This window comes from Sinohyriopsis cumingii, chromosome 12 (genome assembly GCF_028554795.1).
Source record: "Sinohyriopsis cumingii isolate HCF-2022 chromosome 12, ASM2855479v2, whole genome shotgun sequence".
In the NCBI taxonomy this organism is placed as follows: domain Eukaryota; kingdom Metazoa; phylum Mollusca; class Bivalvia; order Unionida; family Unionidae; genus Sinohyriopsis; species Sinohyriopsis cumingii.
Window position 1 is genome coordinate 108826361 of NC_142972.1, and position 14577 is coordinate 108840937.

General features: G+C 35.8%; 1 protein-coding gene across 2 annotated transcripts in view; it reads right to left on the reverse strand.

The window, feature by feature from the left end:
• Positions 1–14577, reverse strand: part of LOC149787232 (uncharacterized) — a 55053-nt gene that overhangs the window by 35010 nt on the left and 5466 nt on the right. Inside the window, exons 2-5 of one of the 2 annotated variants that reach the window (XM_089977739.1) lie at positions 13175–13541; positions 10269–10428; positions 7570–7644; positions 4354–4587 (exon numbers count right to left, since the gene is read on the reverse strand). In XM_089977739.1, coding sequence (XP_089833865.1) covers positions 4354–4587; positions 7570–7644; positions 10269–10394 — 435 coding nt within the window. In that variant the 5' untranslated portion in view covers positions 10395–10428; positions 13175–13541. Of the gene's footprint in view, positions 1–4353; positions 4588–7569; positions 7645–10268; positions 10429–13170; positions 13542–14577 lie in introns of both variants that reach the window. The other variant, XM_089977740.1, reaches the window with a different exon arrangement.

A 14577-nucleotide genomic window follows, 5' to 3' on the forward strand; every position in this document is an offset into this window, starting at 1 on the left:
GACCTAGGTCTTTTAATCAAATCTGACCCAGGATTTCTTAATAAAACCTGACCCATGCTTTTCAATCAAATCTGACCAAGGTCTTTTAATCAAATCTGACCTAGGTCATTTAATCAAATCTGACCTAGGTCTTTTAATCAAATCTGACCCAGGATTTCTTAACCAAATCTGACCTAGGTCTTTTTTATCAATCAGAATCTTATTAGTCAAATCTGACCTATCTGCTGTAGTATAAATCCACATTCCAAATGTAGCCTAAATACATTGTCCTTCAAAAGTGATTAGGTAGAAACTGAATTTATTTATGATGTTATGGCAAATTCCATAAGTCAAACAAGGGCTGCTAATGTCAAATTTTGACATAAATAGATAAAAGTCAACATGCATTTCTAATCCAAACACCATCATACTAAATTTGATTTCAATCCTTGAAAATTATGTAACAGTTGCTGACCAGAAACAGGATAAGTGATGCAGACTGCTACGTTATATAAGCAGAGATGCTGACAGATTTCCTCACGAGGCATCAACAGTTAAATCCAATCGAGTGGGTGGAATCATGGATAATGGAAGTCTCAGACAAACATTTTCCATTGTGTCATCCTGAGCAGACATCTTCATGTAAGTCAATAAACAACTGTATCAGTTTCATACATTCAGTTGAGATATAGTAACCATAAATGGTACAGACTTTAAATTTTGTGAAGACATTAAGATTCACCTAAATTGCTTAATTAACAAAGGAGCAACTAAAGTAAAATGTGTGAATGATTTTTTCTTCACTACACTATTTATGTACTAGCAGAAGATCTAAATTTAAATGTGAATCAGTGTCAATTTTGCAGCAATTTATTCATAACTTTTTCCATCTCATCCATCATCATTTCATTAACATTTCTATACCAGTGCATGCTTGTAATTGGAAACTACTACAAATAAGTATTTTGGCTACTAATACTGGTAATCTTCAACTGCCAATGGTTCCTAATTCTGGTAATCTTTGACTGCCAGTGGTTACTTACTAATATTGGTAATCTTTGACTGCCAATGGTTATTGTTATTCTAGGGTTTAATGCCATTTTTCAGCACACGATAGGCTATACATGGCGGCCAGTATTAATGGTGGAGGAAGAACCTGGAAAATCCCAGGAAAGAACCACCGACCCTCGAGAAGCAACTGGCAAGCTTTCTCACATACCCACATTGGCCGAATCCGAGACTCGAACCTACGCAGACAGAGGTGAGATGGCAGTGATCCGAGACAGAAAGCGCTTTAGACTACTTGGCCACTTGGGCCCCCCTGCCAATGGTTACTAATATTGGTAATCTCTGACTGCCAATGGTTACTAATATCTGTTTTTTTGTACTGACAATGGCTCATATTGTTTGTGGCAAATGCTATTGGTTTTAAATATTTGTCTATTCCTGCTATTTTTAGTTTTATTTCATGTTTGGAAATAAATTCTTGGGCTTTCTGGATGCAGTGAGGTGTCATTATATCCTCCTCTCAAAAGTTTTCTATCACTTAGAATCAGTACCTAATTCTAAAACTCTAATACAGACAAACCCACTTAGAATCAGTACCTAATTCTAAAACTCAAATACAGTCAAACCCACATAGAATCAGTACCTAATTCTAAAACTCAAATATAGTCAAACCCACTTAGAATCAGTACCTAATTCTAAAACTCAACTACAGTCAAACCCACTTAAAATCAGTACCTAATTCTAAAACTCAAATACAGTCAAACCCACTTAGAATCAGTACCTAATTCTAAAACTCAAATACAGTCAAACCCACTTATCCTGACCTTGATTTTCTTGAGAACTCATGTTGAGCGTTTTGGTCCAGTCATGAAAAAAAAACAACACATCTCTGTTAAGCTAATCTGATGAATCTGACTTTCTCCAAGTTGCTGTGACAGCGACAAGTTTCTGGTCACTGTTCTAAGAAGAAATATTGAGAATTCTGTGTCCTTTCATTCTTTTACAGTATGTGGCTTTAATATTTTCATATTTTACAACAATATTGGAAAAGAAATATACTGTTGATATTGCATGACTATTGGACCTCTGATGTCAATTACATGTAGGTTGTGAGAGTTGTGTAGTCATGTGACTAGAAATGCAAATGGTGATTACCAAGTAAAATTTCATCATTACCAAGTAAAATTTCATCATCACTGTAGTTGTGTCTCACCTGTCAGTGGATTAAATACATTAATGATTAAAATACTCACAATTTATCAGATAATAAATCATTTTCTGATCAATTTCATGCAGGTGTGACTCGATGTATCATGGTTTAAGAAGAACAAAAAAAAAACAATCATTTCTTTTAGCCATTAAAATATATTAGGTAAGGTCAGATGTTTATTAAAAAATTTTAAACAGTCTGATATTGTCTTCTGCCTGTAAAATTTGACCACAGCAACACATTACAGTGTATCAATTTCCCATAAAGAGTACCTGCGGTTAGATTCATGGCAGCTCTGTTCGTACATGTATATTGAATTTCTTTCCTGTAGCAAAGACAACCAAATCCATTTAACTTACATAGTGTGGTCAGGATTAGATAAGTTCATATTCGTTTTTATTTCTTCAGGAGGTAAGGTTATTTTATTACTGAGTTATATGAAACTATGGTATATTCACTGTGAAATGTATGAGAGAAAATATTTTACCTTTATTTCAGAGAGTGCATATACATGTATACACTCATGAGTAATTTATTAGCAACACTGTTTTATTGTCTGCTATGCACAGCTGGAGTCTAAAAAGTTATCAAACCACAACACTTGTTACTAAGTAACAATATATACCAATAATGCAATAATTAAACTAAAACATTCCAGTTAACCTAAGAGTAAAAGATAGGAATAAAGATCAAAGACATCTTTAAAATTAAGTTATCAGTTTTTACCCGATTATGTCAACAATTTTTGGACACCTCTAATGTAATCAAGATAACTGGGTTTGACTGTATAGGTTTTTTTTTTAATGAAAGCTTCATCAGACCTGAAAGGAAGTTGCAAGCACAAAAAAGAAGTCAGTGCTGTGAAAACCTTTCAACCAGAAAAAGAAGAAATTTGATAATCCCCTGAAACACTGGACCACACCATTATGTATGTAAATGTTGATGGGCATGTTCTTTGCCAAAAATTTCATAAGAATTACATCAAGATGCCAATGACATGGATGTCTGCAAAAGGTTCTAGATGGTTCGAGAGAACCCAGGCCGCTTAAAACTGTTGCCAAGTTTTGCTTCCTTGTATTTTCTGACTACTTATGTTGACCTTTTTTTTGTGGGTAATACACAAAAAAGGATGCACAGACATGATGAAACCCAAAAGTCTGGCAGAATAGGAAACAAATTACTCTGGTGGAAGTAATGTTTTTACTTTAGTCACCTCTAAAACAAATTTCCTAAAGTTGTTGTTTTTTTCGAATATGTTTGCAGAACATGTTGCTTTTTTTAAAATTGAGATAGCTGGCAAGGACAACAAAAGGTCCAAGTATCAACAACAACTTGTGAAACCAGTGAGACTGTATAATGGAAAAAAAAACTATGGAGAACTTAACTGCTACATTATCATTTAGACCTAAGAGAATATGAGTGCTTCTGGTTTCATATTATAAAAAAAATATTGGTCAGAATACATTTTTTAAACTCATTTTTGCTTCTTCCCTCCATTTGCTGCTCATAATTTTTTTATCTCCTTCCTTAAAATCTTCACAGGATCAGTCAAAATTTATATAACTGCAGGGGAATATGAAAGATGATGGAGCTGGATTAATCAAATCTGAGGACCATCCAGGACTACTTGAATTACACATCTGTTGCTCTGAACAAGTCACTGATGGTCGTTCTGGACCATGCAATAGTCTGCTCTTACCATCAGTAATGTCAGATACATAAAACAATGATCCATGAAACTGACACCCTTTTGACCCCCAAATCAATATGGTTTTTCCTTACCCAATGTACAAGATAACAACAAAGTTTGTTCCTGGTATGTAGTGTAAAACCAATATTTGTATGGACAGACAATTCTGTTTTCTTTTAGTCATAGTGGCCTTTACCCTGACCTTTTGACCCCAAAATCGACAGTCTTCTTCCTTTACCCAACCATTCAAAAAGTCTGGTAACTGTAGGTGACTGAAACCTTATCATGCAGAAAAAGAAAGGTTAAAAGACAGGGTCATAGAAAGGTGGGCATAGAGAAAGAACACTTTTCCTGGTAAGAAAAAAATGATTCTTACTCCGTATGTTTTTCCCTTAGAATCCTGGACAGATTGCGAAGATACGAAATATAATTTTTGCTGGACGTAATTTTTAACTTTTTCACTAACCTTAGCACTGGTGATGTTCCCAAACTGGGAGAACTCCTTGCGCAGCCACTCATCATCAATGACATCATCCAAATTCTTGACATACAAATTAAGACCTTGATAGCGATTGGTGGAGTCCATATTGATTCGCTCAAATTCTTTCTTCAGCTCAGCCTGTCTCTCAGCCTTCTTCTGGGCATAGCCAGCATACAAAACCTTGCCTTTCACTTCCTTGCCATTCATTTCTTCCACAGCCTTTAAAAATGAACATAAAAATATATTGACTTCAGGTCAGTTATTTCAAACTGCAGGAGTATAGTGAGAGAAATCTGCAATGTATCATGTCAAAACTTGGGCCTAGCTATTTCAGGGCTTTCACTTATTTTCTACATCAGGAAGTCCAGGTCTTTCTGAGTATCATTTGTGGATGTCCCAGCCTTAAATACTGTCAAGTCCCAAATGTTCAGTGCTATTATCATTTTAAATTATTTAAGTGCAAACATATCAGTACACTGTGAGCAGTATTTGTGATAGCCAGCTGATGCCAGAAACATGTACAGATCCTTGAGATTGGTAGATAATTCATTTTCTGTTTTGACTGTATAGTGAATGGAGTGTAGAAAAGACACAGACAGTCCCAATATTTAATGTTGGATTGGTGATGAGAGAGAGAGAGAGAGAGAGAGAGTGTTTTATCACACCAAATTAACTACAAAAAGAACGTGACCGAGTTAACTATCAAAAGAATAATATTATGTACAATAAAATATTTATCCTATATTCCAGCACTCATAAGCATCTAATCTTTCATATCAAGTTTTCTTGACAAGTACATGATACAATTCCTAAATTGGCATGCATACACACAAATCATTCCTGTAGCCATTTATTTTATTAGCTACATGGCTTGTACAACGCAATACTTTTATTACATTTTAATGTTCCAATTTCTTATTTATTTCTGATAACATGGTTGATACAGTTTTGATAGGCATCTTGTTTACTCTTTCCTCAACAGTTCTTACAAGCTGGAAATCAGAAAAGTGTGGTCCTAAAAGCAATCTTAATTATTGTTATAAAATCTAATCCACACAGTTTTCAACTTATTTTCCTTGACCTGATACTGGTAAAAAAAATTGTAAATTAAAAACTGGCACAGAAGTCATTCAATTGTTACCAGAGCAAAGACAATCTCTGGTTACCCATTTCCAGCCAATCAAAGTATTCTAACAATTTGCTTTAAAAACCTCTGATTGCAAAAATCATTAAGGATATTGTTCTCAAATGCACTGTCTAAATATCGTCACTTATGGGCTTCGTAATAATTCACCTTACTACTGATAATATGTTGAACCATGCTTCTCCATGTCTCCTATTTTCGATGTCTCCCACCACCAAAAGTTACAGTCCCCTCTCAGAAGCATATTGGGCATAAAAGAAACAGCCAAATGCCTTGATGAAAACAACGAGTGGCGGCCACTGAGTTTAATTTTCCAAATGCTTTACACCACTGATTTATAGCTCTTGTTTATCCATCAGAGTGAGACTGAATTTTGTCAATCAAAGGAAAAAAGGTCTTAAAATTTGCCACCCAGATATTGTGCGCATATGGAGGACTCCTGCATAAGCGTTTTGTTGCATCCCTGATAAACAGTTCCAGTGGCCTAGTGGTTAGAGCGTCTACCTTGGATCCAGGAGGTCGTGGGTCTGAACTCTGGCTGAGTCATACCAAGACATAAAAATGGTACTAGCAGCTGCCTTGCTTGGCACTCAGCATTAAGAGGTCCGGGTTACAGCTGATCAACTGGTGTCAAGATAATGTGACTGAGTGGAACATCATGCTACATGACTGCGGCATGGTACCCCGGTGATAGACATCACAATAAACATATCCTACCATTAACAAGCAAGGCTAGTGATACCAGACAACCATATATGCATAAATGTGGCTCATATTAAAGTCAAAAGGGTGACCAACGAAAAAAATGTTGGCTCTTATTGAGGTCAAAAGTGACCAATGGATCAAGAAAAAAAGTTTCTCTAAGGAATTCATGATAAAACTATTTCTTCCCTTTAAATCTGCTGAGTGTTCAAATCATCTTTTATATTTATTTGCCAAAAAAACAGGGTTTCAAAGTTGCCACTGTGGTAGCCAAATTAAATCTTTTTGTGAAAACCCCATGTCAATATGAACATTCATGACGAAGGAGTAACAAAAACAAGATTTTCAAAATGACTGCCATAGTGACCATACTGTCACCATTTTCATCTGGTACCAACCAACATCAGTAAAAAGAAGTAGCAATAAAAAGATTTTTCAGGCTGGCTGCTGCGTCAGCTACACCGGATATCTGAATGGCACAACTGTCTTCTGGTAAAATCACATGTTAATATGATGTTGTCCTCAAGATAAATAGTGATAATAAAACATTTCGATATGTCTGCCATGGTGGCCATACTGTACGTCAGACTGACACCATTTGCATTTAGGACGGCATGCCATCACAGTAGTCTTTTTGTGAAAACCCGTCTTGTTTCTTCCAGTTTTACAAGACCTTGACCATTAACCTATGGACCTAAAAACTGACCGACTTCTTCCTTACACATGTACTATCCATACACAAACTTTGATCCAGGCTTGTGATATACAACTACTGAATAAAGGAGCATAGCTACCAGACAGCAAGAGCATGCATAGCATAGGGACACACAAAGTATTTTTTTTACACTAAAGATACAGCAGGGTCCCATCAGTAAGCCTTGCATAAGGGCCCAAATATCCTATGTCACTGACTGTATGGAAACCATTTTCGTTTTCTTTTAGTCATTTGGATATTGATCTTTTGACCCTTAACTTAATATGTTTCAGCCCAAACTTGATAGGGTGATACATTATGTGGGAGCCATCAACAAAGTTTGGTAAGGACAGATTGTGTAAATCTAAGGTACAGTGTGAAAACATAAAAGGTAACAAACAGTTTAACGGCATAACATTATATCTTGACCTTTAAGTGGACATAACAAAAAAGTACAATTTCTGCAAGGAACAGAAAATACTGCTAGTCACCTCCAATAAAATAAAATCCCCTTATACCAGCTAAGGCTACATTTGTGAAGATCACCAGCTCAATAATATTTTCTGAACATGTATTGGTTTTACAAAATTATTGTTGCTTGCTAAATAGTAACTGTAACTGGCAGACCACAACATTAAAACTTGATGATTTCAAGATGTACCTTTCCTGCTGATTCTGGTTCCATAAAGCTGACAAACCCACAACCACGTTTCTTCCCATCAAATGTTTTCAACACCTGAAAAGAAAAAAAGCATGTATTTCACATTTACATACAACAGGTGTTCCAGAACGTGTTTCTCTAGATAAAATCCCCTAACCAACTATACTATCAGATGGGTACAACATTCAGACCATTATTAAGAGGTACATATCTACTGTAGATGGTAAAGAGAATTTTAATGCAATATCTGATGTCCAAGTGGTTTGGGTGCTGGGTATAATCAACATGGGTTGTTAAGCAGATATGATCCACTATCTGATTTTGAATTCCAAGAACAGTTTTAGATTTACAAATTCAGCGAAAATGAAGAAGATTACGTTTTCTTCCACAAGATTTAACACAACACTCGTTTTTCCCACATAAAAATTTAAAACACCATATCAGTTTTCCATGAGGATGATTAACAAGACACGAGCAGACCATGTTTCATGGAGTTTCATATAAATAATTAACTTCCAATCAACGTTTCATAAATCATTTACCAAACGATAAGCACTGATGCATCAAGGCAGCACACTATAGCAGCCATGAGCAACTTCCTCCAGTGTATAGACTGCAAAAGTGATTTTTAAAGCAATACCATATGTTCAGAGAGCAACAAATCTAATCTAGTTACCACTTCAAAATATACACTAATTAAATTTCATTTTGCTTACCTCAATCAGCAACCAATAAAGTACACCAAGTTAATAAAGTGTGCAAGGAATTGAAATACAGTGGTCCCCCTCTTACATGGCCACCCCTTCTGCAACAGGAAAGTGGCCTTATAAGATGGGAAACCTTCCCAGAGGGGACTAAATGTTCTGTGAGAAGTATATGTAATGTACATAGTAAAAATGCTACAGACTTCAAAGCACTTAATATCTTCATTTAATATCTTCATCTAAAAGTAACATTAATTATTAAAAGGTTTCTTCTTGTTATAATAATAGACTTATTTCAACTGAATATACATTAATAGTTCTTATTCTTGGCATAAGCGTGATAAGAAAGCAGGTATTGTTGTCATGCACATTGCAAAACCATTCAAAAACGTCATTTAAATTTTGGCACATACCTAATTCACTTTCCATTTGCTCCATTTTCCCACTGCTGCTGAATAACCTCATTATCATTTATGACGTTGTTTATTTGAGTCTTTTCAGCATAAAATTGTTTTATTAGAATCTTTTCTACATAAAATTGTTCAGCAAGTTCAGCAAGTCCCCCTCCCCACCTCACCTGATGTTGAGCAGAATAACTGATTTTCTTCTAAAATAATATGTCTCCATTTACGTGATGACATGTTAATGTTTGGTAATGATTTATTCAGATGTTGCTAACTGTATGCGATTTAATTATGCAGACGAAACGCCTTCTTCATAAAGGAAATGATAAATGTGTTGTCCCATGATTTTTTTGGTCTTTTTTCTGGTACCCTGTTTTGTTCAAAGTCACGGTTAATTTCTCTGTGTGTGTGTCAATGCACAAAATCTATTTTTAACCTATGCTGACCCTGTTATGATCTTGACAACTACGTCCAGTTGTAATCATCAAAGAGAAGAACTCAACAGATGTGTGAATCCCAAAACTCTATCATAACATTGTTAAGCCCATTTCCTGTAAATGTCAGCTTTTATAGACAATGATACAATATTAATCTTACTGTTACATGTACTTTAGTCAACACTTCTTTCAGCAATGGAATCTTGACAATGGGAGACATGTATCAATGATAGATATAATCTGATTACTTACCTTATGTTACGATATGAATTAATTATTGGTTCTGGATACATTTGAAAAAAAGTGGCTGCTCATGAGGGGAACATTTTACATTTTTGTAATAATATGCTGGCCACTGGTCACATTAGAGGTGTGGTCGTTCTTATGGGGTACTTTTTGAATACAAACTCGTTGATGCCAAGTGATTCTGGCCATAAGAAGTGGGCGGCCACTAGTCTGGGGGGGGGGGGGGGGGGGTCAAGAGGGGGACTACTGTATTGCTAAAATGCCTTCATAATCTACTCTAATATTCTGGAGACAATTTCATGGTCTACACTGCACAACCCTGCCAATAATTTCTCAAGATGGACATTTTGTACATATAACCAGACAGAACCTAATCAAAATGTCTGACTTGACATATGCAGGGAAACATGAAAGAAATGAAAGTAAAGTTTGTCGTTTGTTTGAGGTCCATGTAACAAGCAAAATGCAGTGTGATCTTAAGCAATTACAAATTTATAAACATGAACAACACCTACCCACATGTCTACACAGCACAAAAAAATCTGATTCACATTTTTGTCAGCAATAAAACGGCAGATATCAAGATATGTCTTAATTGCTGTTTTGTAACTTGCAGTAAATATTTTTTTTAAATTTGGCAGGTTTAGTGCAATTCAGAAACCATGTGATACGTAAATCATTCTACCAATATTTCTAACATCTTAACTGATCCAAACAGGTATCCAACATTTATCAAACTGATCCAAACAGTCATCAAACTGATCCAAAGTCATCAAAATGATCCAGACAGTCATTAAATATTACTGGATTGGTTCATGCATAATGTAACAAAATGTGTACACCGATTTGCCATGCTGCACACAATTCTCAGCTTACTTCAGATTATTCACAGGTCATTTTTATATTACCTTTGCACTAAGGATTCTTCCAAAGGGATTAAACATTTCATGCAGGTCCTCATCATCCACATCTTCAGAGAGGTTCTTAACGTAAACATTGTTAAATTTCTTCACTTTATCTCCATTAATCTCCATCCCCTCAGATTGGTTCGTCAACCTGCCCAAAAAGCTGTAACATAATAATATATTAAAATAAACTATTAATTTAATATAACCATTTAATAAACAACAATAAAAAAGGCGTTTACTTATAAACAGAAATCCCCCCCACCAAGCAGGAGCACATACAACTAGATTAATCTGTTTGGCCACAGGGTAATTTTTTTAAAAAGTAACGTCAATACATTTTCTCCACGTGTCTTGCTCATTACTTAGAGTAATGTCATGAATCACAATTTTATGTTATATCACACAGGGATGATTCTAGTATAGAAACACAACTGTGTCAGCCAGATCTGAGATTAAAATTCTGTTCGACAATGTTCATGAGCAGGTGTGTCCATATGCAAATGAACCTCTACAAGAGGGAGCATTTAAAACAAATGACAAGGACCACAACTCAGAGTCACATAAAGATGACAAGTATAAACCATGAAGCTGTGATGTGTGGTGTTATTTTGATTTTTAATGTAGCTTTAACAATTTTTCAGTCACATCGCTACAATGTCTGCAATGTGCCAGTTTATAGTGATGTCTAGCACTGGGGCATCATGCCGCAGACATGTAGCATGATGTCCCAAGCAGTCACATTATCCTGACACCAGGCCGACCAGTCCTAACACTAACCTCTTAATGCTGAACGCCAAGCATGGCAGCAAACCATGAAGCTAAGTATAAAGCAAATGAATACGTGTACTAGGTGCCAGTAAAGGATGATGGTGTCAAGAAGAAAACCAATACACTGTCAAAGTGGTCCTGCTAATAAAGATGTGAAACGAAGAGAAGATGAAAGGCAAATCAAGTCTAGGGAGAAGCAAAGAAACTGACATATTTACTGGGATAAACAGAAACCCTGAGGAAGGGTGAAATGAACACAGCAAAACCATGTATCTATACTGATATAAAAGAGATAAAGATTTCAAATTTAACCTTTGCAGAAGATAAATGATAGAAATAGTTGATATCTTAACTGCTTGAGTGGTGGAGAACAAGGACAATTTGCCCAAAACTGACCATGTAAGCAGATGAAACACTACGACTATAGTCAAATGTCAGAACTGTAAAACAGACAGTCCCTTCTTCAAGGGAGATCAGTAACAAATTCTAATGACCACAATGCTAGTGCTTTCAATGAGCAACAACTGGTTCTAAGGATCTAAGTGCAGCTTTATTTGAAAAAGGCACCTACAAAAGCAACAGAGTTTATAACAGAATACCTGACGAGAATCGTCCACCTTGAAAGAAATTAGTAACTCCATGGTTTTCAATCAATGCATACCCTTGGGTTTGGACACGTTGAATTTAAATATGACCTATATTTGACCTGAGGAAATTTATTCTTCTGCGTCTTTCTGACGCACATAGATTTGGGCTGGAGCATCAATCTTAATTACCCTTGATTCACCTCCAGCTTTGTTTCTTACTAACAGTACACTGTCCATAACAAATTTACTGTAAGAGGCACTGATTAACATCTGCTCTACAACAGTTTATGCCTTTATGACCATTAATTTTGCACCAATGGAAGATGAACTGGGTGGAGTCAACAGTTCACTATGTCAGGCCTAGGTGAATTAGGTTGGATTGTTCTGAGATTACAGTGAAGATTATGATAGTGGAAGAGGATATGAGTGGACTGCCTTTTGATCAAACAGCAGCATGTTTGGACATCAAAATTATAATCAACTGGTCAGAAATCACAGAGCCAGTTTTCATCTTAAGCTTGTGTGTTATTGCCAATAAATTGCTTCAATCAGCAAAATATTTAAAATCTAAACAATTTTAATTAATGGACAATTATTATCTGAATAATATATAACCTTCATAGTTGTATGTGTGTATTTTTGCATATAAATCATTTGAGCAGTTGATAATAGAACGTATTGAGAAGTTGATAATATAATGAAGTATAACAATCCTCTGTCTGCCAGTTTTTATTAAAAGAATAGAAAGCACCAACGACCTTTGATCCCTTTATCACTTATAACACCCTCATAAAACATCTCCTTAAACTCTCCAGATTATAAAAGTAAGGTAATCTGTGGCAACAAGTTTTGGCACTGAACATACACAAGAAACAGATGAGCCAACCCCATCTGCAAAGTCAAAATAAAAAAAAGTCTGAAAGATGATGTCATAGTAGAAAAGAGAGGAATATGGAAAGAATGAATAAAAAGAAAGATATTTCTGTCATGACTAACAACTACAAAGTTCTTCAAGATCTGTTTCAGAGTAATGTTTAAAGGCGGCAACAAGAAATAAACATGACAGTCTATTTACTTATCAAGTATGATAATGATACAGGTTTGACAACTCTGAGACCCAAAAATGTGTTTCCTATTGCACTGGTTTTAAAAATCGGTTACGTCAGGAGGGTTTCTTTTAAACATTATGTATATTATAATGATAAGTACCATTACCATAATAAGCACTTCGAGTACTGGGCCAAACCAGCTCAGTTAAATGCACAAATCAATTTCAAGAATTTTAATTCTAAAAATTTTGTAACATGTTTTTTTAATACTCTGGGAGGAAAAAGTACTAGGGTTGGCAACAAAAAACAGGGTTGGTCCGCCTACCGGAAACACACATACTTTTCATGGGACTGATGTGGCACAACATTGACACTCAAGCTGTAAAACCTGTCAAAAAAACTTTCATGATCAGTGCCAATGGACTTTACTGTTAAGAAAAGAGAAAAGAAACAAGTATAAGAACTAAAGAATAAGGAGAAATGCGTGCTGGGCATCACCTACTGTATTAGTTGCGTTGATTACAGATAACTGATTGCTTTGACTGTAAATGATGCTTTTCTGTTACCCCATGTGCAACGTTGCTTGGATGATGTCACAGAAGCGGCGCCATTTTCAACAATGGATCTTAATTCAGGGTGTCACCAAACTGCAGAGACAGCTGAAGACATTCCAAAGATGACTTTTGTCAGCAATTATGGACTCTTTAAATATAAGTCCATACCCACGGGACTAAGCCCCAGGTACTTTTGAATATCTTGTCAAGTTGGTCCTTCAAGGACTACAATGGCAGACCTGTCTCATCTATATCAATTACATCATTGTTTTGTGGCAAAACTCTGAAGCACACGTTTCACGACTTGAAAAAGTCCTGCAAAGAATACAAAACACGAGATTAAACTGAAGCCAAAGAAATGTCATTTACTTCAGAATGAAGTGGAAATTTTTAGTCATACTGTAAGCAAGAAAGGGATCAAACAATTTCCTTAAACATCATGAAAACATCTGAGAGGCCTACACCAACAAATTTAACAGCGATACAACAAAAATTAGGAATGTAAAGTTAATATGGTAATTTTGTGAACACTTTTTCCAAAATAGTATTCCCTATTGTAGAGATGGCACAGAATGGTAACCCTTTCTAGTGTACACCATTAAGTGTCAACAATATGAAAATCTTTTTAAAAAAGGCATTTTCAGTCCTAATGCTGTGGCTTATTGCCTATTTGCTCGTAAATGTATTCTGGAGATAAATGTCAATGTGGGAATTTATTCTGGAGATAGGTGTCAATGATGTAATTTATTCTGGAGACCAATGTCAATGATGTGTGAATTTATTCTGGAGACAAATGTCATTGATGTGGAAATAAGAGCTGTTCTCAGCCAACACCAAGATGGGACGACAAAGTGGCAGCCAACAACTTAAACTTTGAAATAAACAGAGATAAACTATTGTGCAACTTAGGAGGGCCTTTCAGCGGCATATTATTTTCTTCAGCATTTAAGGCAGTAAATTTTGCAAAGAAAATCAGAACAGACCAGTCCACCAAGCTTTCAAATTGTAAGAATCAATGAGACAGATAGCCAAATAGATTTAAATCCTATATACATACAACTTTACAATAGAATATTTATGGTATGATGTTGCTGTTGTAGGGTTTAAAGCCATTTTTCAGCACAAGATAGGCTATACATGGTGGCCAGTATAACTGGTGTAGGAAGAACCCTGGAAAACTCAGGGAAGAACCACTGACCAACGAGAAGCTACTGGCAGGCTTTCCCACGTACCCACGCTAGCCAAACCTTGGACTCGAACCCACGCAGACAGAGGTGAGATGGCAGTGATCCGGAACGGTGAGCACTTTAGACCACTCAGCCACTCGGGTCCCCACGATGTTAATTTGTCA